Genomic DNA, 26,512 nt, shown 5'->3' with positions numbered 1-26,512 from the left:
TCTTGATGCCTATTTATATATATATATAGGTACTTATTTTTGTAATTGGAGTAGTGGGCATTGTATAAAAAGAAATTGCTTTTCAATTTTTTAATACCCTCATTTTAAAGGTGAACATGAGTGATGCAAAGAAAACCAAGGAGCGAGGCTGAGTCATGGTTTAACCCCAGCCAGCAGCTAGGACTACACAGCCACTCGCACAGTTCTGCTGTTTCCCCACAGAAGGGCAGGGAGAAAAGTGAGAAAAGGAGGGGAAAGGGAAAGAAAAAAACCTTGCGGGTTGAGATAAAGACAGTTTAATAGAAACAATAACAGAAAAGGATAATAATAATGATGATGACACAAGTCACTCTCACCACCTGGTGAACTGGTACCTTCCCAAGCAGTGATCACAGATTCCCACCTCCCAGCCATACCCCATTTATATACTGAGCATGACGGTACAGAATATTCCATTGGCCGTTCCATTGTTCTGTCTAGGCTCCTTCTCAGATTCTATGGGAAGCTGAAAAGAGTCCTTGAAGAGTATAAACATCACTTAGCAACGACTTAAACAATATGCATTTTTTACATTGCTTTCACAGCAATCACTAGAAAGAAAATTAACTCTTTCCTGGTTGAAACCAGGACAGACTGGGACCTTTAAAACCCACCCTAGAAGGAAAATGCCCAGTGAAACTCAGTATGAAGCCCCTTGTATCTTTTCCTGTTAGCTTTACGTTATGTTAGCTCTTGTGGCTGTATGTATACTGCCAGTTGCAGTATGGAGCTGAATTATGCTGAGACCTATGACAGTCCCATCTCTCTACCCACCTTGCTGATATAACTCAGCCTCAAAGTTTCAAGAGTACTTTCAAAGACTCACGCACAGGATACTTGTCAGTATTTTGAGCTTCATCAGCGTCTATTCAGCTACATTCAGTATATGAACGATGGTTTGTGTCAATGATAAAGCACTGTTTGGTCTTAAGCCTGCACCTGAGTTGAATAGCAATTCTGAGCCCGTTGTAGATGTTCTCCACAACCAGTAGTCCAGACCTGTGCCAATCCAGCAACCTCTATTTGGCCATTACTATAACTAAGCTATAAAATTCATCACAGTCTGAGTCAGCCTCTGCAGAGTGATGTCTCTACTCCTTCTCTCTCATACAAAACACTATACAGAAAGCCAGAGCCACACAACACATTGAATATTGCCGTGTCTCCTTTCTAGTCTTATGCTGAGAAAAAAGCTGAATCTTGAGGAATGCTTCCTTGCATGACATTAAGGAGCGAAGAATGAACAATGCATCCCTCCACAGCCCCTCTTCCCTAAGAAAACAAATGGCAGGTCTCTTTAGCATAGTTTTTTCCAGGCAATGACTTTTCTCCAAGAGATTTACTGCAGCAGCCTTACAAGAGATTTGTAGCAGGCAGTGCTCCATCTGTAGTCTTATATCCTCCATGTGAGAGCCGTAATTCTTCTTGAGTGAAATGACAGGAGATCATAATGGCTAATCATGTATTATGATGATACTGTCTCTACAGGAAGGACTGCACTTGGCTTTCTGTGCCTCCTTTGAGCAACACAAAACTTTCTTACAAAGCTGGAACAAATTACATTTTCCTGGTTGTTAACATGACATCAGTTGGGTACCCCACCCCCCACACGCAACGGCACTGTCCCAGCTATTTTTAAGGATGTTTTCTGAAGAGTGGATTTCTCAGGGGGTCCGATACTGGATATGGAACATTACAGATGCAAATTGCTACCATGATTCTGACTCAGGCTGATAACAATGTAAATGTGTGACAGATGTTTCACTTGTCTGAAATGATCTACTCAAACAGTTCTTCATGCACAGGTGTCCAACATCAGAACGAAGTCCAGCAGGTTCGAGATAGTGCAAAGCAACATGTTTTAATATAGAAAGGATATCTATTTTATTTTCATTGTGGTGTGAATGGACTACTGTAGGGAGAAAGCACATGTTTAGAAAGCCATTTTGCCAACACACTTAAATATTATTCTTCTAATGGGTCTTGAACATTATTGATAGCCACCAATGGACCAGATCTCCACCATATAGCTCTGTCCTCTCACCAAAAACTTACATCTCTGAGTACAATGGACTAAAATCTTGATTCAGAAGTGGGGAAAGAAAATTTCACCTTCCTGATTCATTCAGAAAGCTCTCTACTGCTTTCTCTTTCCTTGGAGTCTCCAGTTCTCAAATTGAAACCGAACCATCATGACCAATTTATGGGGCTGCAGCACAAAGTAGAATCACAGCAGGTTTTCTGACTTTCCCAGTAAGTTCACTGAATTGACTTGCTCCTCTGTGGTCAGACAGACAGCAAGAAGAAAATCTTAGCTTTAACTTGTGAGAGCTCAGACTTACTGAGCAATATGCAACTTTTCTTAGTCAGAGATGAAAAAGTCTGTAAGAATCCTGCCATTCTAATTGCAAAGGAGGATTATGTGAATGCTTTTGCCATGACTGAGTAAAATTCATTACTGACAGGATGTTTGGGGTACAAGCTGGAGTTTGAAGATACAGTTCTGTTCTCTGCTTTGTAGTTGGTGTCCTGTGTGACTTGACACAAGCACCCATGCTGTAGTTCCTCAGCAATAAACAAGTGCAATGGCATGGTTGAACTTTTCAGGAAGATGACCAGTTTCAGGTGGCTTCTGAGATATGCAAGATAGTGAGGCCATGGGGCTCTGAGTGTGTCAGTGGGCTTTATCTCCACATTGCTTATAGAGACAGGCTGACAAACTATTCACCATGTGTTTGCTGGAATGCCTTCTGGCATTGTACTTTTGTTAGTATTCTGCTGAAATCACAGAATCACAGAATGGTTCAGTTCGGACCTTAAAGATCATCTAGTTCCAACCCCCCTGCCCATGGGCAGGGACACCTCCCACTAGACCAGGCTGCTCAAAGCCCCATCCAGCCTGGCCTTGAACACTTCCAGGGATGGGGCATCCACAACCTCCCTGGGCAACCTGTTCCAGTGTCTCACCACCCTCACAGGAAAGAATTTCTTCCTAATAGCCAACCTGAATCTGCCCTCTTTCAGTTTGAAACCATCACCCCTTGTCCTGTCATTACACTCCCTGATAAAAAGTCCCTCCCCATCCTTCCTGTAGGCCCCCTTTAGGTACTGGAAGGCCGCTATAAGGTCTCCCTGGAGCCTTCTCTTTTCCAGGCTGAACAACCCCAACTCTCTCAGCCTGTCCTCATAGCATAGGCGCTCCAGCCTTCTGATCATCTTCGTGGCCCTCCTCTGGACCCATTCCAACAAGTCCATGTCCTTCTTGTGTTGAGGACTCCAGACGCTGGACGCAGTACTCCAGGTGGGGTCTCACCAGTGCAGAGAGGGAGAATCACCTCCCTCGACCTGCTGGCCACGCTTCTTTTGATGCAGCCCAGGACACTGTTGGCTTTCTGGGCTGCAAGTATGCATTGCCAGCTCATGCTGAGCTTCTTGTCTACCAGCACCCTGGTCCTTCTCCTCAGGGCTGCTCTGAAGCCATACTCCACCCAATCTGTATTTGTGCCTGGGATTGCCATGAGCCAGGTGCAGGACCTTGCACTTAGTCTGGTTGAACTCCATGTGGTTTGCACAGGCTCACCTCTCAAGCCTGTCCAGGTCCTTCTGGATGGCAAGCTTGAGAGGTGGGCCTGTGTGAACCTCATGTGAACCTTTTCACAAATACGAAAGCTAACAATTCTTTTGGTCACTGGGCACATTATGGAGGGAATAGGTGTGATTCTGTATTTAAATAGATTTAAAAAACCCAACCAACCAAACAAACCAACAAAACAGGAATACTGAGGCTAAACACACAGCATAGGATTTTTTTAAAACGCCGAGTGGTTGCCAAGCATTCATAGGTGCGGATTTATTGGTAGGTGGAAGAAGTCAGCAGAATGATAATAATCGGAGTTTGTGTATTAGAAGAGGGAGGTGAACACAAGGACTGTAACAATGTGTTGCTAGCACAATACCCAATTTTTAGTCTGCATGACGCAACTTTTCCCTTTCATTAACAGCAAGGCCAGGTTTGGACTACCTCTTGATTGAGCAGTTAGCGCAGTACTGAGCTTGTTTGAAAACTCCATCCCAAAATCCATACTTCAGAACATATCCAAATGGTCTGAATTTTATCTGCTGCTATTATAAAGGTATTTCTCTCTTTAATATGGCACGGAAGCTATAGATTGTTTTGTACCTTGGAAAATCCTTAGGTGTTTAAATACGTGTGCCTAAGGTTAGGATCCTAGACCTACTAAGAAATATAAATAGTACCACACAATTTTTTCTGGAATGTTTCCTTATCTTCATTTTCTCCTCCCCATAATTCCCAGAGGGGAAGCATTCTGGATACAACCTACAATTTACTCAACCCAAGTACTAAAGGCATTTTTGTCACTTTAGGGCCTTCTCTCTGTTGCTGTCTCCCTTTCTCAGTATCAGATGATACTTCAGAAACTCTAACTTGTCATTCGGAGTCTAGCAATGAAATGAAAATATAGATAAAGCTCATCTTTCTTGGCTGAGAGGAGAAGGGCAGACACAAATCTGTTACAGAAAAAAAACGTAGATTCTTATTAACATTAAATCTGGGCAGTCTGATTTGCACTTTAGCAGCTTGTGATGTAACCATGCCTTATAGCAGATTACAATCAGCTTCAGAAAGAAATCCATAAAGCACAGTTCAAAAAATGCACTTAGGCGTATGCTTAAAGTTCAACTTCTGTATTACTGAATTAAGATTCAGCAATTCCCATTTCAATCCCTTCCAGTTTCTTCCCCAACACCTAATCTGAATAAATATAAAAGCAAGTGAAATCATGAATAAGCAAGAACCTTTTAACTTTTCCTCTCCTTTGTGTGACTGGCCAAACAAAGCACTGTTAAATTAATGAAAGTCAGACATCTACCCCTGCTGCTATTACCGCATCCCTGTCAAAAATGCAACTAATTTCCTTGGGCCAGGAGCAGAGATAAGGACAATTACTCTGGTGACTATTTCTAACACTCAGATTTGTCCAATTTCTTTCAACAGTTGTCACATACTTACAATAAACCTGTTACCTATGCTACAGCCGGTATGTCTTTACAAGCTTTTCCATTAAGGCTCTCCCAGACAATGAAGGACTGGCATTTTTGAATCACTGTAAAGCTACCATTCCCCCTACGCAGCTGCACAAAGCTTTTGAATATTGGCTAGAATGCCCTTTTTTTATTTTGAAGAGTCCACAAATCTGGGGGGTGGGGGGCAGAGACTGTGCTTTAATCCATCGCTATCTGCTGATAACAGTGCTGAACGTGTTTAGTCTACATGCAAAAAGTAGGAGACAGTATTTAATTACCATGACAACACTTTGAGGTCCTAAATGAAACATAAGAACTATTGAAAAAAAATTAATTTGGTCTATTTAACAGACTGACTAAATAACATCTCCGGTAAAGACATCATGCTCTTGTTACCCAAGCAAATGAAAAAGACAAACACGGGGACAAAAGGCAATTTTATAAATGGCAAAACAGGAACAGAGGAACTGAAGGGGCATGTCCAAAGTTACACAAGAATTGACTACAGATTTCTTGTTATCCATTCTTGTGTCTATCACAAAAGAAACATACCTCCTGGAGCGTGTTCCTGCAAAACAGTTCTTTGATGGTCACACCTTTGAATAAGACAGAATGGGGTGGAACAATGAGTAAAAAGGGCAATGTACATATAAGTGGTAAAAAGGTATTTTAACCAGGTATTAGAAAATATGGAAATTTTGAGAAGTGATTTTACTTGCTGATAAACTGAGAAGAGCTAAAAAAAAAAAGAAAGTATGATTCACAATTCACCCACATGCCAGTTTTTGTTCTATTTTGGAAGCCTAACAAGACTCCTTCCCTAGTCACAAGGCCTCCTTTGCCTCATTCTGCCTGTCAAAGGATCATTTTAAACTGAAGTCACTGCAGTGTTATTTCCAATCATGGATATTCTATTACATTGATTGAATTAAACTTGCTTGAGAGTTAAGATTCAGCAAAAAATAATTTCACTTAGAGTATCACTTAATATGTTTAGGCCATGTCCAAATAAAACTGCTGGGACGGTAAGTTTATGCTAAGAGGGACTGTGAGTTTCTTTCACTCTGAGAAAAGCTGGCGTCTTTTCTGCCATTAACAACTACAAGATGCAGCCATGTATTTACTTCACTGGTTCAGAAGCTGTGAGGCATCTGTTGCTGCCTGCATGGCTTAGGAACATGGTCCAGCGTACTGTTCAGAGACTGAACTTCTGATCAGCTAACTATGCAGCAAATGTCATCCTGATGTAGTTCACAAAATCATCTCTTTTCAGTTACTGAGGCATACACCTCAAAAGAATAACACCTGCATCTGCACCTCTGGGAAGGCTACAAAGCTTGCCAACATCAGCTGCGAAAACATGGCAATCAACTGTGACTCCAGGGGATACACTCACATCTTTTGCAATCACTCAAGGCTACCATTTCAGATGACTGGGTGCTCCCCACGTTGTGCCAATGGTAAGAGCTGGTCTGGAGAGTGGGATAAGCCACGCTGAAGGGAGTACAAGACACAGGCCTGCCAGACTGGATTTCTCAAGCATCTCACCCCATCAAGCAGAGGCAACTCAAGCCCCTCTCGTGCCTGCAAGAACACGTACTACAGGCCTACGCAAGCAGGTCCCTTCTCCCTCTCAGGGAGCACCCGCCACTTGGAAGCCACCCTGCCCAGAGCACGGATTCCCAACGCAGCTGCCCCCCCATGCTGCCCCCGCACGGGGCAGCGCTCCCTCTTTCCCGGGGGAAAAAAGAGGGAGGATCGTCTGACCATGTCCAGCCCCGGAACGGCGACAGCCAGGGCCCGAGGGCCGAGCCTGCCGCCCGCCACCAGCCCTGCCGTCGCCTTGGCGACCGGGCAAAAGCCATTGACGCCAGCGGAAGCGGCGCGCCGGGCGGAAGCGGGGGCGGAGCCACCCGCGCAGGCAGGTACCCCCCTCGCTGCAGCACCCTGGCCCCGCCCCGCCGGCCCCGCCCGCCGCAGGCCCCGCCCCTTCCCCTCAGCCGCGGCCGCCGCCGCCGCGGGGGGAGGATGAGGGGGCGCCGCGGTGGGGCTGGTGCTGCAGCCGCGCTCGCCTGATCGGGCCCGGCGGTTCCCCGGCGGTCCTCCGCTCCGCCTCGCCGCCGCCCCGGGGCGGGCCGTCGCGGCGGGTGGATGCCCAGCGCCTGCCTGGCGCCTAGCGGGCAGCGTCAGGGCAGGGACCCGCGGACGCCATGGGCTGCTGCAGCTCCGCCGCGCAGGTGAGCGGCCCGCGCCCGCCGCCGGGCCCTGCTGTCCCTCTTCTCCCTCCTCGGCTCCCCCCTGGCCCTCCTGCCTCCCCTGCCGGGCCCCGTCCCTCCGCCTGCGCGCCCACTGGCCCCCGTGGCTGTGGGACCCCTCCCCAGCTCTGCCCCCCAGGCTGTCGCATGGCTCTGCACCCGGTTACCACCCCCCCGCCCCAAGCCGCGCTCTCCGGTGGCTGTGCGTCCCCTTTAGCGCCTCATAGCCCAGCTCTCCCATGGCTGCGCACCACTTTGCTCCCTCCCGCCACCGTAGCCTCACTCCCCTATGGCTGTGCCTCCCCTCGCTACACCTGTAGCCCCACTCTCCCGTGGCTGAACACGCACTGGCATCCCCCATAAACAGAATTTCCCATGACTGTGAACACCTTGCTTTCCCTCCCTCCCTGTCGCCCCACCAGCAGCTCTGCACTCCCATGGCTGTCAGCGCGTTGCTCTGCTCTCCCCTCCCATAGTCCTGTTTCTTCATGGCTATGAACCCCTTTTCACCCCCCTCCCACCCCCCAAGCACACCTCTAGCCTTGATGCACATAACTGCGTTGTTTTGCTCCCTGCTATAGCTCTGTTTTTCCCCCTTACGGCTGTGCACCCTCTTCTTCACCCCCATAGCCCTGCTCCCACCCTTCTGTGGAATTCTACCTCTGCACTGCTCTGCACACTGTTCTGTGTGGATGAGCATCATCTTGCCCCTTATTCCTCCAACCCCGCTATCACTTTGTAATCTTTGCCTTACCCTGCTCCAGTCCCCTGCCACGGCTGCATGGGGACTCGTGGGGGGTCATGCTGCATGCCTCCAGCTCTGCCCTGCCATCCTCATACTACCTTGCACCCCTGTCCTATGGCTCTGCACTCCCTCCTACCCTCTTCAGTGCCTCGATGCGTCCCCCCCCTAAATAGCTCTGCACTGCCTCCCCTTCCCTGCCGCTTTTCCGTGGGGTCCGTGGTGCCCCACCCCGGGGAGAGGAGCCATCTCGTGTGAGGAAACTTGTCTAAGGCCTCCCTCAGGTCCACTGCCTCTGGAAAGAGACACGGTCCTGATCCCAGCCCCTTCCCTATTCCACGGCCCAGGGTTCAGGTGCCTCCCTGCATCCTGTTTCCTGTGTGTGACTGGCCCCATGCACATCTCTTATTCGTAGCTCGGTTTTTCTTCCTTGCCCCTCCCCCCCCGCTCTGCTTTGCCCTTACTGACTCCTTTTTTTTCCCCCAGAGTGGTGCTGCCAAGCAAGGCACAATCGGGAGCTCCACCCAGCGCTCCAGTTTACGGCTCTGCTTCCCATTTTAACTTTCCCTTTGAACAACACGACCACAGTTATGCTGTTTTTCGCTTGGCTCCTTTCTGACGGCTGTAGGACGAGTGGTCATGACTAATGCTATGGCTGTGCCTTGCCTGCTTGTAAATGTTAGTTTCCTTTGGCTGTGTCACTTGCGGTGGCTGAATCCAGCTTCCAGCAGACTGCTTATGTGGGAAAGTCCGTCTCTGCTGTCCCAGATGACTCATCACAGAGATGAGTTTTTGTAGCTTATCCGTTCAGGCAGAATTTTTTTTTTTTTTTAATAAGGGCTCTGTCCTTCCAATGCAAAACACTGCAGAGAGCTGTCCAGTTGCAATAGGGAACATCCTTTCCGTACAGCAAATTTTGCTGCAAAGAGGAAGACAATCAGCTTTATGGTGCATGAAGAAATGGTTTGAATTTCAGAGAGGGAAATATATGCCAAATGTTAGTGGAAGATTTTTAAATTGTTCGGTCACTGCAGTAGACTGCCAGAGGAGGTTGTGGAGCCTGTATTGTTTGAGGTTTGCTAAAAAACATGTTAGATAAACATCTGTCAGGAGTGACTTAAGGAAAGCTGATAGAGACTTGGAGCACTGAGAGTGAAGTTGGTGTTTTGAAGTCTTTTCCAACCTTATTTTCCGTGCTTCCTATCCAAATTGCTTAAGTGTTTAATAGGCCCTTTCTAGCTCTTCTTTATGAATTTGAATCGCTGTTCGCTGTTAACGTTCTTTTCTTTACTGTTATGTTCTTTTCTTAAATGCAGGCTTCTTTGTGGGTAACATGAGACCAAAAGCAGAAGAAATAGAGTATCAGATGGTTTAAATATCTGGCTTGTTCATATGTTTCAACTAACTGATTTTGATTTTCAGTGAAATTTTGTGTCCCACTGTCAGGGCGTGTGATGCTAATAGTACGCTACTGAACATTTCATTTGCTTTCCTTATGTGTACCAAGATGTGGTACAATAATTGAGCTTTGTATCCCATACATGTAACTGAAGTATAAAAAATGGTTGTTTACTTAATTCCTTAGCCATGAGCAATTGTGCGTCTTCTCAGGAAATCCAAATCAAAGGGTACTTGCTGAATATTTTATCAGCAACAGTTTTGTCTGGTATATCGATTGCAGAAACCTTGCTGCCAACAATACAGCATTACATTAATGCCTCATGTCTGTCTTATCCTCTCTTTTATCATTAACAATAAATTTGTATTCCTCATCTACCATTGTCTTTATACTCCCCCCTCTGTTATTTCCTCTTAAGCTTTCCTGAGCGGGAGTCCCTCAGACATTCCTTCATGTTGCCTCATTTCTTGTTTCTCCCTGTGTGTAGCTTCATCTTAGTATTTGACATACAGTCTGTCCTCTTATCATGACTCCTCACCCTCATTCCGTATGACTTTGTTTTTCAAGTTGATTTCTCATCAAGTTTATTCTTCAGCTCTCTAGCCTATTTGATCTTCATCTGCTAATCGTCATTTCTGTTTCTGGGAGAAGTGATTACTTCTGTTTTGATTTTGCCAGCCATCTTATCTGATTACTGCATCTCCAAGTCCCTTTCTCATGACTGCCACCTCCTCATCTCATTTAGGATAATGCACCTACCTCTGACTGGTTGTTGAACCAGGCAGATTTCTTTGACGTTTTCTTCCTAACTCTTATTTCATACTCAATTACCTCGCTCCCCCCACCCCACCCCCCAATGCATTTCCCAGATCCTTTTGCTTTGCAGGCTGTATAGAGCTCTGCCTTAGGCTTTTTCCTGTATCTCTTACGCTGCAGAATCTAAAGGTTTCCAGAGAAAAACTGATTAGAATTGGCATGTTTACCTTTCCTCAGCACTCCTGCCTGCTGCTTACAGTGATGGATTCTTGTGTTTGCTCTCTGTTTTTTCTGCCTTTAACTGCTTAGCCTGACCCCAAAGCCCCATTCATTCAATTTTTCTGCTTCAACTCCATATTTCTGTTTTTTACCTCTTGCTGCCATCTTAAGCCCTTCCTGATTTTTTTCTGAGTTACTGTTCTCCATCCTTAAGACTGACAGTCAACTCTAGTCTGCTTACCTTCTTTTCCAAATTCCTGGAACAGAAAAATTTACACTTGTTGTCGTACATTCTCTCCTATTTCTTTGTACTAAATTCCTTCCAGTCCAGTTTCTGTGCTCTGCTGAAATTGCCTTCATTAAGATCTCTACAGGCTCCTTCTGGCCAAGTTGGAAGGATTCCCCTCCTTTCTTACCCTCCTTGACCTCTGCTGCTTTCAATACTGACTGTAATCCTCTACAGCTTGATGTCTTATTCTCTCTGGGCTTCTGTAATACTGTCCTCTTGTTATTCTTCACTGCCTTCTACTCTCCGATTATTATTTCTTCTTCTCTACTGCTGTCTGTGCTTGTAGTTCCACATTTTTCCCCCCCTTTTATTAACTTACCTCCCGTTCTACTAAATTTTTCAACTTGAACTGCTGTGAGTAATGTTAAGGTAAATTTAATACAGCCATACCAGGCTTTCTTCCAGGTGTGCTCATTCTTTCCTGTTGTTCCACTGCTGTTTTGCCTGTTGAGGTGCTTTAATCTGGAATACTTCTTTCCAGCTTTGTTTGTTGGTTTTTTTTTTTTAATTCAGTCTTATTCTATGCTCACATGAAGTTCTTTCACTTCCCCTGGTGTGGTATCTTCTGTGATCTGCGCTTGTTCTTTATTGTAACAACCAGAGTTCTTGTTTACCTGTTGTTCCTTTTCAGTGTTACAACCGAGTCATCCTCTTTGTTTGTTTAGGTGATTATGCTGTTCTGTACTTACTTAGGTGGACTTTGCGGTATTTTTTTTTTTTGTGCTTGCTGTCTCTTGACTGTCACCATCTTGAACTTGTTGGGCAAGCCTTGTAAAACGTAAGCTAGATTTTACAGTTGTCTTAGAGCAGTCAATGTCCTCTTCATTAATTATCATAACCAGATCCGCCTAACACTTCTTTGAACTGTAGATGTTTGGACAAAGTGTGGTGACATCTCATCAGGCAAGGTGAAAACCTCATAAAGGATATGAGGAAAAAAACCCAAACCAACCCTGCATATCTACTGTCTTGCAGTGCTGCTGGTTGTCAGTACCTTCACGTGGTTTCAGCCCACTGTCTTCCCTTGCCATAGTTTTATCATGAGCTTCTCAAGATGGGCGCTTCTGTCTGGTTGCATCTCTTTCATCATGGATCTGCTGTGCAACACAGCTTGAAGTTTTTGCTCTTTTTTGATACAGATAATTTTCTTGTGCTGTTTTGGAAGTGATCTTCTCTTCCGAAATGTTGAGATCTTTCGAGCAAATGGTGCTGAAGCTCCAAGTTGATACAATAATCAAATTTCTTCCAGATCTTTAGTTTCATTAAAGAAGAAAAATGGATTTTGCAGTTGAGCAGCAATACTCTCTTCCCTTTCTTTTCATTCTTCTCCTTCATCAGTGGTATATTCTGCTGTCTCACAGTTATTAGTCCATTGTAAAACTGGATTTCCAGGAGATACTGTTGGAGTTCATAGCTCCCATGTCACCATAACTATTAGGCTGTGCTGTAGAGTCTGTTTGATTTAAGTAATCCATACAGGTTTTTGTGTTTTTTGGTGTGGGTTTTTTTTGAGCAAGCAAACTTACTTCATAGGGTAGCTCAGATTGCTCCACCAATCTGGTTTATAGCACAGCTCCACAAAGTTTGCATTGTTATATCTGGGGGGACAGAAGTTCATAGTTCATGAAAGGGAACAATCCGTGGGTAGAAGTGGATCTTAAACTGCTTTCACTTGGGGTAGTTGTGATAGAGAATCCATTCTCCCTTCCTGCTCTTCTGCAGTTGAAGTGGCTGATTGTAGTTAAAAGGCATTTACTTTAACATGATGTTACAGGAAACAGGACAAGGTATTGAGGTCTTAGTGTTTGTGTTGGGTCTGGGAAATACTGTGTGTGTTTGTTTATTCTGTCATTGGCAGAATGGCAGTGGCACAGCTTTGTGTGCTACTGGCTTAATCAAAGATACGTGTGAGAGGACATCGAAATCTTGCTGGAAATTGGAGGCATGACTGGGATAAACAAAGCATGTGTTATTCTTGGTGGTTTTAGTGGTGGCCTTGGTTTTTAAAAGATTAAAAGAAGTTCCCATTATAAGACGAGATGAAGACAGATTATCCATTAACTTTCCAATAAGCACCTGTTGTCAAAACAACACAGAATAAACCTGGAGTTCCTAACTTTTAAAAAAATGTCATAGTTTGATGAAATGTCTCTTCTGAGCTAGTGTGGACAATACGTATCATTAATTGTATTTCAGCCATTTCTTCAGTTGTCAGAGATTCTTGCAGTCAAATATGTGAATATAGTGGACATCAAACCAAATCCATTTGATTGTGGGCATGGGTAGTATCACGGAAGAATACCAGCCGACTAATAGCACTGATGGGCGGCAGAAATAGAATGCCTTGTGAATTCTACTTTCAGGCACTAGAAAGCTAGATTTCCTTTTCAACACATTGACAGTAGCTGAAGCTTCTGTTCTAGTCTCTGTCGAGTAGATACAGTATGAAGGGCGTAAGCAGGATCCAAGAACAGTGCTAACGAGTGAGATTTCTCAAGAAGTGTTGACTACTTTTCTGTGTTTCTGGTCTGTGAGCTCTATTCAGTTCATGTGAAGCCTCACAGGTCTCTGTTTACAAATGCTGTCACAAGCAACTGCACAACCTGTACAAATAATTCCTTTTGATCTTAACCTAGAAAGTATTTCAATTATGTAGCTACTTGTAAGTACTTTCTCAAATTCATTGAGTTTTTTCCAGTGAGGACTAGCTTCCTCTGAAGTTCAGACTGTCTTTCAGTTTTGTCGCATCTTAAAAGTTTCAAATGGCACACATTATTTTCTTTACTTTGTCAAGTAACTCAAAGATTTATTTATTTATTTATTTATTTTTGTAGCACTTCAAGAAATTATAGTTTGGATTAAGAACAAGCATGGGACATACCCTTACAAGACAAATTTTCTGTAAAGTGAGAACAGTTTTGGAAAAGATTGATTAACTTTCATTGTTAATAGTGAATGCTAAATCCAAAGCTAATGTTACTGTAACCTAATTGGCATCTAGAATGCTGTCAGCCATCAGACTTTTAGGTTAGTAATTGTAAGGGTATAGTCAGTATTATTCAACTGACCACTTTTTTGTTACATAGTGAAGATGTCAACTGTCTTTATGCTATTTACTCTAAAGGCACTAACTGTGCATGCCTTTTTCTCTGTTGTGCTGACTATAATTTTTGTTCCTTTGAACTTACCTTGGTGGTTTATTTTATGAAAATCAAAACTTGCAAACTAACCTAACAGAAACTGTGTCTTTGTCATTTGGCATTTGAATCTTTCTTGCTTGAAGGAGCTGTTGGAAAATTGTGTAAGTCTTATGCTTTGCTTCTAAAAGACAGTCATGCAGAGTGTTAGCAGGTGATTTCTGCCTGCTGACAAAACTGATTGCTAATTTTTACTTTTATTTGGTGAAACTGTACTGAGAGCTTTTTTGTGTATAAATTTTAGAAACCAAGTCTATGTTGGTGAATATATAATAGGGTTCTTTTAGGTCTTGCGGACACTTTAAAGTTTCACAGATTTATGAAGTAAATAAATTCAATTTTATTGGTTGTCCTCCTGTCTCTAGGCCCCCTCTTTTTTTTTAATCTTCTAGGTAAGCAAATATCTAATGTGTAATAAAAGTGTACAATTGCATGACAACAGCCTCGAGAAAATCTGTATGCATATTTAAGAAGAGAGAAGAGCCAACTTCATTTTGAAGTTCAGCTTTACAGTCCTAAAGTTAATTTTCTCTGCTTTAATATGATTTCAACAGCCAGTGTGCAATGCATAGGAAAGTTGAGATTCCATACTGCATTTCACATGCCAGTTTCTAGCTGTCGCTATTTTAACCACTAGTAGTGCTAAAGTATGCTGGAGAGTCACGGCAAGCAGAACATGGTGACTTGTGTCTGATACCCTTTCTTAATAAATATAATGTACTTAAGGAGCTGTTTACAGCAGAAATGAACTCTGGCCTGTTTCATTTCCTAGAATCATAGAATCATAAGGTTGGAAGGGACCTCTGGAGATCATCTAGTCCAACCCCCCTGCCAGAGCAGGGCCACCTAAAACAGGTTGCACAGGAACACGTCCAGGTGGGTTTTGAATGTCTCCAGAGTTGGAGACTCCACCACCTCTCTGGGCAGCCTGTTCCAGGGCTCTGCCTCCCTCAAAGTAAAGAAGTTCCTCCTCACGTTTAGGTGGAACTTCCTATGCTCAAGTTTGTGCCCATTACCTCTTCTCCTGTCTCTGGGCACCCCTGAAAAGAGCCTGGCCCCATCCTCCTGACACCCACCCTTGAAGTATTTATAAGTGTTGATAAGGTCCCCCCTCAGCCGTCTTTTTTCCAGACTGAAGAGACCCAAATCCCTCAGCCTTTCCTCATAAGATAGGTGTTCCAGTCCCCTCATCATCTTGGTAGTTCTTTGCTGCACCCCCTCCAGCAGTTCCCTGTCCTTCTTGAACCGGGGAGCCCCGAACTGGACACGGTACTCCAGATGTGGCCTCACCAGGGCAGAGTAGAGGGGGAGGATGACCTCCCTCGACCTGCTGGCCACACTCTTCTTGATGCACCCCAGGATGCCATTGGCCTTCTTGGCCACGAGGGCACATTGCTGCCTCATGGTCATCCTGTTGTCCACCGGGACTCCCAGGTCTCTTTCCACTGAGCTGCTCTCCAGCAGGTCAGCCCCAACCTGTACTGGTGCATGGGGTTATTCCTCCCCAGGTGCAGCACCCTACACTTGCCCTTGTTGAATTTCATAAGGTTCCCCTCTGCCCAAATCTCCAACCTGTCCAGGTCTCTCTGGATGGCGGCACAACCTTCCGGTGTGTCAGGCATCCCAACCAGCTTTGTGCCATCAGCAAACTTGCTGAGGGTGCACTCTATCCCCTCGTCCAGGTCGTTGATGAATACACTGAAGAGGACTGGACCCAGTACTGAGCCCTGGGGAACACCACTCGTCACTGACCTCCAAGTAGACTCTGTGCCCCTAATCACTACCCTCTGAGCTCTGTCTTTCAACCAGTTATCTATCCACCTTACTGTCCATTCATCTAACCCACACTTCCTAAGCTTCCCTATGAGGATGCTGTGGGAGACCATGTCGAACACCTTGCTGAAGTCAAGGTAGACCACAGCTACCACCCTCCCCTCATCTATCCATCCAGTCATGCCATCATAGAAGGCTATCAGATTAGTCAGACATGATTTCCCCTTGGTGAATCCATGTTGAGTACTTCTGATAGCTTTCTTTTCCTCCACATGCCTTGAGATGACGCCCAGAATAAGCTGTTCCATCATCTTTTGTTGTTTGGTGTGTTTGTTTTTAAATTGAAACCATTCTTGCTGCTCTCCAGGTACATTATTTGACTGAGGAAGAGACCTCTGAATGCTGTATTCAGATTCATAGAAACAAAACAGGAAACCCATTAAAGTATGTTGTTCAAGGTCATGATAGCCATGTCCTGGGAATGCGTTGTCAGACTCTCCCTAGTTTGCTATGAAAAACTGCAGAATAATTGCCTACTTATAAGGAAGTATGCTTATGTAATAAGCTAAGGACTTGACACATTATTTCCCTTTCCATTCTCCTCCCACCCTTTCTTTAAATCAGATAGAGCCTTCTTAGTGTTGGTTCCTATTAACCTAATACGCCTTCAATGTCCTCAAGCACTGCCCTCTTACTGTAATCCTGAGTAGGTTTCTTTCTTGTTATTCCAGAATTTTGGACCTGTAAATCAGAATTTTGTATTTAAGAAGCTATGTAAGCTTCCTCCCCCACCCCCCCCTCCAAAAAAAAAAAGTAAGCTTAAAGTTTTTCTGATCGTCATTGGAGGAAATGAGGGAAAAAAGGGCTCTGAGGAGCTTTTATTGTGCTGATGTCATCCTTTAAATGTAACTGAATATGGCTATTGGCTTCTCAATTTCCAACACTTTGGAAAATTTGGGGAATTTGGGTTTCATATGCAGTGATATGGAAGGATGCACATGGCCAACGTATGCAACAGTTAGCTGATAGTGTTCAGTGTAGTGCCACAAGGACCTTGGATGTGTTGACATATGCAAATACAAGCCTCTAACCTCACAGAATCCTCCTCCAAGTAGGCCTTCGCCTTTGAAAGGTAGGAAGCTCTTCTGCAAGGACTGTAAATGATTTTATGATTTTCAATTGACACACCCGTTTGAATGTAGTATGCAATTTTAAAGCACACTTAGCAAACTGCTATGAATGTCTAGTAAGTGGCAACATCGTCATTTTTCACAGCAGTACTTGTACAGGTCACAAGCTTTTAAACAGCGGTGATGTTTTTGTCTTGAATTCTGGCTTTAGACACTTTAGAAGGGTGAAAAAATTCTTTTAGGGGAAATTGCTCATCACAGACAGACGGTGCAGAGAACAGGGGCAGTGTTTTCTGTGGAATGTCCTTCATCTTCTGTGTTGACCGTTAACAGGGGAGTTCTGCTGTGTTATTTTTTTCTTCTACTAATGTCATGTTGTGATAAAGCTAACACGTTTGGAAGAAAACTGTGTGTAGTAGTTGGACAATGTTTTACTAGTCCAAAGTTTGAAAATATTTTGTATTTTGGGACTTGCAGTCTCATAGTAATAAAATCTGAGAATCAGGTTAATGTACAAGTTAAACAGGTTGATGTACAAGTAGAAAATTCAATGTGATGAAGTAACTTGGTAGGTGCAAAATATCTTCAAAGGTGAACTGTTTGGGTTTTTTTTGATTTTGGGTTGGTTTTTTTTTTGCATGACTGCTTTTTATTAATGATTAAAAACCATCGAAGTACCAAACAAGCTTTGAAATGGATGCTCTAATCCCCTGAAAAATATTACTGTGATATTTGTAAAGTGTCCTTACTTATTGCTGCTTTTAAATAAGTACTGAACAACATGTGATGAAGAAAAGAAACAAGAACTAAATAATTTAGGTGTTTAAAAAGTGGGCTTTTGTCTGCAGATGGCCTTCTTTCTAAACTTTAAAATCTCAGCGGGTGTGCTGATCATGTTAGCTCTTTATTTAATCAGCTGTGTTATGTTTCAAGATAAATATTTAAGTTGTAGACTGAGGTGGAACCATGTAATAAAGTAGTTTTAGAAGCAATGTTTAATATGAGTTGACTGAAAAGATGAGTGGAAGATGATATACAACACAGCATATGTCAGATTCGTAAGTGAAGTCTTCCAGTATGAGTTTTCAGGGTAAGTATCTTTATATTACACCATCAATAATGTTGTAAGTCCTGTCTTACATGCTCTCAATTTTGTTTACATTATGTTGAAAACTCATAAATACTGTTTGGGGAGTATTAGAACACTAGTGAAGTAGGAGGTGTGGACACATTGAATTGGTGGTATGCTTAGTCTCTGAAGGGAAGCAAAGTATAAATTCATTACCTTTTGATGGATGACTTTAAAGCAGTATTACACCTCCAGAAAACACCTCCTAACAGGAACCCTAAGTTTCATACTAATAAAGAGCAGATGCATCTTTTCAGTGGACAAGGCCTTAGAGAACAATTGGTGATGTGAAGTAATTAGGCAAATGAGGACATGGGTGCTTATATGTGAAGTACTGGCACGTGGCTCTGAGTAACATCCAAAAGCATGACTAACGTCTGCTTTGCAGAAAATTGAAAAATAAAACATTTTGGAATTAAATTGAAGCAGAAATTCCACAAAAACGGACATTTAACACCGCCGTGATTTGCATGTTCTGTAATGCAATCCCTTTTGGAATGGCCCAGAGGCATCTGTCTTGTTATCCAGAGGATGGTGTCATCCTGGAGGGCACTTATGGGAAATAGCGTGTATGGTTTTCCATTGTTTTTAGAGACAACTGCCACTAGTAGCTGTAATAGTATTATGGTGACAGCTCACTTGCCCCTATAAGTGGGAGATCTAGCTTCAGTTTTGTAAGTCTTGGGGAATTCAAGCCTCTGCCTCCCAGGAGAGTGCTATATTCAGCAGGCTCTTCACAGTAGGAGCAATACCGTTCTTCCCCAGAGGTCTACACTAAGAATTTTTTTGGTATGTTTATGGAGATATTGATACAGCATGGTTCATTGTTTCAGGGAACTGGTATACAGTAAAAGTATGAGTTTGTTGGTGCATGTTCCTCCTCCAGTAATGGAGGCATACCAATAACTTGCTGTATAATAGATGAGGTTTATTGTGAACTTGAGAGAATCACCTGAATTTGTGGTAAACTGCAGCAAGCTGCTGCTTGGTGTTCTATGTGAACATCTATAGGTCATGCTCAGGAAGTCTGTAGATACTTGTGAGCATTTTAACTAGGGCAGCTTCTCACAGTGTTCCTAGGCTTCAAGGTGCAATAAACTAAGGGTTTTCTTTAAAGAAATTGTTAGGTAGTTGATGAAGTCATGAATTGAAGATAGTTTTAACACTTGAAGACTTTGGGCACTTCAACAGAGTGCATTCTTCACTTGAAGATTTTATATAGAGAGCTAGTATACCCGAGTTGTTACTTTTTTTTTTTAATGTTCTCATGTTTTACACTCAGATCAGTAATTATCTACTAAGTTGGTTGTGTATGCAGACAAATGCTCTGTTTTTCATGAAATAATTACTGACTCATGTTTATAGTGAGACACACGCAGTCTATACCTGTAATTGGTATCATGTATGTTTTAACCACTTTGTGGGCAAAATGTAGTGCTAATGCACTGTGCTAGTCATCTTACTCACTGCAGTTTAACATTCATAATGAAAGGAGAGAAGTGGCTGGTTAATTCATTTTATGTCAAAATGGCTGCAGCTGCATATGGAATGGGGAAGTTGATTCTTGATTTTAGGCTCCAGGTTTGAGTGATCTGGAAATATCCTAAACTATTAATGCTCAGGGTCAGGACTCATCTCCTATTCCTCTTTATGCGCTTGAATTAGGACCTGTTCAGAGGTGGAAGAATTTTCATTAGGACAACATACAGTTGCTGCTAGTTCTTCTTTTAAACAGCTGAATAGTGTAAAAAGGTGTGCCATGTCTTGGGCAGAAAAATGCCATTCTCTTTGGTAAACTGGAGAATTACATTCTTGTAGTAGAAGCATTTTGGTAAACTAGTAAAGGTGCCATGCTTCATAGTGAAGGCCAGCATGTGATTGGGGCTGTTCTTTAGCTTGTAAAAATACATGAAGCGAGTAAAGAATCAGCTCCTTAAACGGTCGTTAGGAAATGCTGACAAATGGTTCAAGAACTGGCTTTTTGGCAGTGTAGGGAGGTATCAGTAGCATGTGAAGCTGGAGTTTTGAGTTCAACAGAACAGCTTCTGGCCTGGGTGACTTCTCGGTAGCAACCTCTTTAACCTGGATTGCCTGTTTCCCAAAGAGAACTCAGGAGCAGACCATGCCTTACATATCATTTTGTGGTGTGCACAGTGTTGCAATCAACCCACCAATTCTGAAGCATTGAACTTGCATTGTAGGTGTAAAATGTATTGTGTACTCATGGTGCCATTGGAATGAACTAAATGCTAATCATACAGTCAGTTGAATCTCTGGTACGTTATCAGAACCAGCCTTCCTTCTCGGAAAGCTATAGTCTGCAGGACGCAATGGCAGCTTCCCCCTAAAGAACCCGGTCAGGATGAGTATCCTTTTTTGCCTCTGAACGCTGTTCATTAATGCTATGCATACACTGTGGCTCTTTTATCTCCTGTGTAGATAGATAGCTACAGAGTAATTTAGCTCCTTGATTTACTCATACGAACAGCAGTCATTTCTATTTACTCTCCTGCAATGAGCTACAGTTGCATATACTCTGGATCCAGGTGTTACATCGAGGTGATAAAAGAGCAGAGAATGTAAAGGAGTTGTAGTTAGATGAATGTGGTTCTTAGGATGAGGTTTTATAACAAATGATCTTAAACTGCCACATCAGTAATAATATCCCTGATGAATTTTAAAAGTACAGTAAATCTATCATTTCATTTAAAAAAGCAACACCCTGAAATACTTGTATACCAAATTTCTCTATACCTTCATTATTGAAACTGATTACAAATGATTACAATGGATATTCCAAGTTTTTCTATAGTGACTCTTAGCAGAGCAAAAAAAAAAAAAAAAAGCTATTTGAAAAATTCATTTATGCAATCTTTTTGTACTAATTTAAACTACTGGTAACTTATGTTTTAAAAAAAATAAATCTTTTATGCAGGTTACACACATCTTATTCCTTCAGGAAACTACTCATTCTCCCCCAAATATCATTGATCTGACTTGAGCTAACTTGGCAGTGATAGCTAATTCAGCAGTGATAGTTGATGCAAAGCTATTGCCTTCCTATGAGTTTAATGAAAGATTGAGTCAAACTGTTTCTGCAGAGAAAGGGGCCATAACAAAAGCTGACTTATTCTCAAATGTCAGAGAACCTAAATGAGAAGGGGGGAAAAAAAAAAAAGAAAAGATAAGGAATTGTTTCCATTGGACAAAGAACTGTGATCAGAACTTTCCCTTTGTTAAGTATCAGAGGATCTGATTGTACTGTGCAGAAAGTCCAAAGGAAATCAATCTTAACTAGTTCCATGGCTTCTAGAACTATTGATTTTTTTTTTTAGCTGGGTTTTGTGCTTAAAAAACAAATTAAACATATGTCCCACTGAAAAGAATGGTTATAGACACCATTTAGAGGAACAAGCTGGAGTTCAGATATTCATGCAGACCAGTGTTCATAATTGACAGCCTAATGCAACAGTTTTGTGGAAGGAAGATGCATCTTAAATTTTCTTAAATTTTGTAACTGCTCATAGGGAGGAAATCTTCATAAGGGGCATGCAGTTGCTGTGGTGATTGAGATATTAAAAACTTGGAAGGTGGATATAATATAGAAGGGAGACTAAGGGTCAGAAGAGGTAAAAAATTTCAGTGTATGTCCATGAGGGGAAAGCAGTGGATGGATTTATTTTGTGAACTTATCCAATCTTTAAGGAAAGGTTAAATAATTAATGAATGTAAATGCTGAAGCCAGTGGGGAAGTTCCCGTGCACTAGGTCCATGTGTGGCAGTACAGTAGCCCACCAGCTGAAGTGACAGAAGTGTCAGAAAGTGTAAGTTGTCTGAAAAGTCACATCCTTAAAGTATGGTATGAACTGTTAAGGGGGGAGGGGGCCAAATGTTAAAGTGCCTGAGGATGCTAGGATCTGAAAAAACTTTGTAAAACTACGCCTGATTGTTTAGATTGATAAATCAAAATGCTGTGTCTTGTATTCAGTATTCAATAGAAAAAAAAGTGGACAGTTCTAAGCATGGAAATTATGAAAGCTTATTCTTAATGCCTGCAAATGGGAAACTGGATGTTCTGCAGCAGCATCTTGTGTTAGAACCAGGTTGAAAGAAAAAGGAAACTAAAACAAAAGAATTTATTGCTTTTTAAGAGGAAATGTCAAAATTATTTGTGTGGATCTCTGTATAAAAACTATTTCAACTTTTCTGTCTGATTTTCTCTTATTTTTGAGTTGAAGTGTAACTGATTTAAACCAAATGCTGAAGTAGAAGAATATTGGATTACTGTGTTTCATCTGCATGTAAGGTTTCATCTAGTGTTACTTACAAGTAGGGGTAATGAACAATTTGTCCTGCCTGTGGACCTTCCAGGAGTTTGGAGCAGCTGCACTTGGAAGCCTTCTCTTGAGCCAGAACAGCGTAGTTCATGTAACTGGTATCTCATGAAGTTTTAACTCAGTTTGGCTTTGCTGGCTGTGGACCTTGCCTTAAAATTTTGACTCCTCTTAGCTTTGTTAACACTGTGTGTGGTAGTCCTGGAGTTAGATTAGTAGTCTGGAAGATGCTCTTCCTCATGACTAGTAAATCTTCCTATGGCGTTTTGATGGGACATCCTCCAATGCTGGGTCTCTTTTAAGACTTGTTTTGGGCTGAGAAATGTGAGGGCTGTATTTGTTGTTCTGTTTATGTCTGTATTCTTACAACCCGTGTGTTCATATGCAAATCGGGATGGTCCTATACTCTTCAGTTGCTAGTTTAAACTCACTAGCCAAAGTAAAGCTTGGAGTATAACCTCTCACTGCATCTCCTTTTCATCCAGTGGATGTTACTCAGGCCAGTTATTCACTGGGTTGTCCTTAATTCAGCCCATCTGTCTCAGCAGCAGCTTCATTTTTGTCTTCCTGAAGTACATGATCTGATCACCACAAGACTTCAGGATTTCTTTCTGGTGCCTTTTTCATGGTGCTGCAACATCCTCTGTTGATGGCAAATTCCATCTTTATCCTGATCTTGTTCACATCTTTACTACTTACCCACAACTTGATTATCCATATATATAATACTGCAGATGTCCTTTACTTGGCTTCTTGTCACATCACTCCGGAATTGTACATTGCCTAAGACATTCTGTGTTTAAAAAAATTCTCTGTAATTCCTTGCATCTGTAGTTTTCTGCTGACGGGCCATATTTTTACTTTTTTGTCTGCTTATGTGTTTGTTGCACTCTGGCTGGGGACGGCGAGTATGGTAGCATCCAGTACAGCTGTTACAGTTAGCAGTGAAAGTGGTAAGCCATTGGCTTTACATATCTGTAAAGTATATTACAGTATGCAGGAGACATGTAAATTCAGACCTGCTACATGGTGCTGCAAAGGTACATTTTGGAAGTGGCAGGGAGAAAGAAATCTGGACGGTGGGGTTCTGTGTTTGTTTTGAGGTGACTGGATGCAATGAATACCAAGAAAATAGTCCCTTTTTATTTTGTATTTGCATACAAGTGCTTACTTTCTTGAGACCACCTAGCTCTGAATTCAACTACAAAAACCAACAGCTAATGTGCTGGCATTCCTCACACTTTGCTTCTGCAAGAAAAAGCCTAACTCTAGACGTCCAACTCTGTAGGTGTGGAATTAAGACCCAATTGAAAATTTGTGCTGCACTCAGCAGTTCTGATTTTTTTTGAGAAGCATTGAGTTTGACAAGTTTTTTGGAAATAGACAGATGTAGACTTCTGAACACACACATTCGGGTTCTTGAGTAAATAATTCTTAGAATCATAGAATTGGCTAGGTTAGAAGGGACCTTTCAGATCAAGTCCAACCATCAACCTAAGTCTGACAAAAAACATCATTAGACCATGTTGCTAAGCACCACGTCTACCCATCTTTTAAGTATTTCCACGGATGGTGATTTCACCACTTCCCTGGGCAGCCTGTTCCAATGCTTGATAACCCTTTCAGTGTAAAAATTTTTTCTTAATATCTAATCTAAACCTCCCCTGGTGCAACTTGAGGCCAGTTTTTCTTGTCCTATTGCTTGTTACTTGGGAGGAGAAACTGACCTCCACCTCTCTACAGCCTCCTTTCAGGTAGTTGTAGAGGGTGATAAGGTCTCCCCTCAGCTTCCTTTTCTCCGGGCTAAACAACCCCAGTTCCCTCAGCTGCTCCTCTTAAGGCCTGTACTCAAGAGCCTTCACCAGCTTCGTTGCCCTTCTCTGGACTCGCTCCAGAATCGCAATCTCTTTCCTGTAGTGAGGAGCCCAAAACTGGACACAGTACTCGAGGTGGGGCCTCACCAGTGCCGAGTACAGGGGGATGATCACTTCCCTAGTCCTACTCACCACACTGTTCCTGATACAGGCCAGGATGCTGTTGGCCTTCTTGGCCACCTGGGCACCCTGCTGGCTCATATTCAGCCAGCAGTCAACCAATGCCCCTCAGATCCTTTTCTGCCAGGCAGCTCTACAGCCACTCCTCCCCAAGCCTGTAGTTCTGCATGGGGTTGTTGTGACCCAAGTGCAGGACCCAGAACTCTTAACTTTTATATCAGCACAGAATAGCTGTAACAGGCAGGAGATGTGTTCCCAACCTGCACGTTTTTCTTGGAGACGCAGGGTTTTTTTGCCTGCTTTCCACTCTAACTGATAGAGGTCCTAATTCTCTATGCTCTCATAATGCTTCACAGGTAATCCTATGCTTTGTTAATGGCAAGAATATCCATAGGTGGCATAGCATAAAAGCCCTGTTTTACGAAAAAACTTAAAATAAATCAAGTTGTTTCCAATATTTTTATTTTTCCTCTAGCTTATCTAGCTTTCTTGCATCAGCAAATATTGAAGGCTCTTAATCTGTCTGGAGGAAAAGCTGAAATCAGTAGAAGTGCTGATCTAGGACTGCAGGCAAAGCACGTGTGCTAAAATTTTAGGGTATTTTAGTTACAATAGAAACAAAGTATAGTTTCCAGACTGCAGAACAAACAACATTTGTTACACCTTATGTTGACCATAGATTAGCAATTTGTGTTGCCCAAGCGTGAGTATCAAGGTCTCAGTAAACATCTAAGGGTTGGGTGGGGAGTGGTCACTAGAGATGTATGAACACCAATATCAAAGATGAGGATGAAGGGCTGTGAAGCTATGGAAGAAGATACACTGGGAGTTGTGAGTGCAAGGGAGCAACTGAGAAGAAAATAGCAGATAGATACTGGCAGCTATCTTGGGTTGTACCAAGATCTGGAGAGAAGAAAGATTGGACAGCCTTCTAGAGAAGGGTGTTGTTCTACAGATGTATAATTTCATAACGTGTTAGTATCCTGAGTGGTTAAATTGAGGTTTGGTAAGTACCTAGTGCCTTTTGAATTGCCTCCAAGGGTACCTTTTGTTTAAAATACCCTCCTCTTTTATTTTTTATTTTTAAATTTTTTATTATGTTTTGGAGCAAAGTAAAGACTGTGGACACAGAATGAATTCCTCTATGCGTTACACCATGGCATCTCAGGTTTCTTTTTGACATATAAATTGCAGTCCACTTAGTAAATAAAATGGATTACTTACAGGAACTGTGACTAGTCAGACAACCTAAATCTTTGCCGGAGCTGTTACAGAGGCTGTCCAGTGGCTTTTAAAAATCCTATTAAAAGATTTTATTTGCAGATGGTACAGAGAGGATAAAAATCCCAACAAAACAAAGAAACCATACCACATGGTGTATCTTACTGCCGCCTCTTTAGTCAAGGGCAGCTTACTCTTAAGGTGCAGCTATAGCTGAAATTTATCTCTGCTATTTGTAAATGAAAGTAAATATCTACAGAGTCAAGAGTTCTTGGAGTGAATTTAGGAATAGGAAGCGTGAAGCTTTACATATTTTATGAGTTATGCTTATTATAACAATATAAATCTTACAATCTTGTTGTAAATGTTAAGTTTGAATAGTATGTTAGTTTTAACTGTGAACTGCCAGAATCAGCAAACAGGTTTGTTGAATGAGTGTAGTAGAGTGTATAATGTGACCTTTTAGCACCACTCACTACTGATTATTGAGTAAAATAAAAAGAAGTTTGACTTTTCAGAACTCAGAGTGAATTTGCACGGTTTGAATTAACAATATAAATGTAACATCTTCAAGTGGAACTTCCTTAATACAAGATTGCAAAAATAGCACAGGATTCCGTAATGCAAAGATAGACTACTTAGAAGACTGCTTTTTGAAGCAAGGTACATGCAGGATTTCATTTATATTAGGTACATTTTGTAGTTTTCTAATGCTATTATTTGTAAAGGTTCCTTTTTGCATGTGAATTAGCAAAAAACGATGTCACTAATACCAAAAAACTACCTTTCTAGTATCACATGAGTTACATGCTGTAGCTTTTTTGATAAAAGTCTGCAGAAATACATGCTGGAGACAAAAGCTGTTGACACTTTCCTAACCATTCTGTTTTAATTCAGTACTGATATTTGCTACCTTGTCAACAGAAGATGCCTCAAAGTCTTGAAAGGAAAAAGAAATTAAAAATTTGAATAGTTTACCCCTTCTGCTT

The 26,512-nt window shown here is 42.3% G+C and overlaps 1 protein-coding gene across 2 annotated transcripts in view; it reads left to right on the top strand.

Moving 5' to 3' along the window:
* The first annotated feature begins 7,095 nt into the window (after positions 1 to 7,095).
* SLC44A1 (solute carrier family 44 member 1) overlaps positions 7,096 to 26,512 on the top strand; it is a 71,419-nt gene continuing 52,002 nt past the window's right edge. For both annotated transcript variants that reach the window (XM_054185448.1, XM_054185447.1), the window contains exon 1: positions 7,096 to 7,322. In XM_054185448.1, coding sequence (XP_054041423.1) covers positions 7,296 to 7,322 — 27 coding nt within the window. In that variant the 5' untranslated portion in view covers positions 7,096 to 7,295. The remainder of the gene's footprint in view (positions 7,323 to 26,512) is intronic.

The sequence above is a fragment of the Rissa tridactyla genome, chromosome Z (assembly GCF_028500815.1).
Source record: "Rissa tridactyla isolate bRisTri1 chromosome Z, bRisTri1.patW.cur.20221130, whole genome shotgun sequence".
In the NCBI taxonomy this organism is placed as follows: domain Eukaryota; kingdom Metazoa; phylum Chordata; class Aves; order Charadriiformes; family Laridae; genus Rissa; species Rissa tridactyla.
This window is presented reverse-complemented; position numbering and strand designations above follow the sequence as displayed.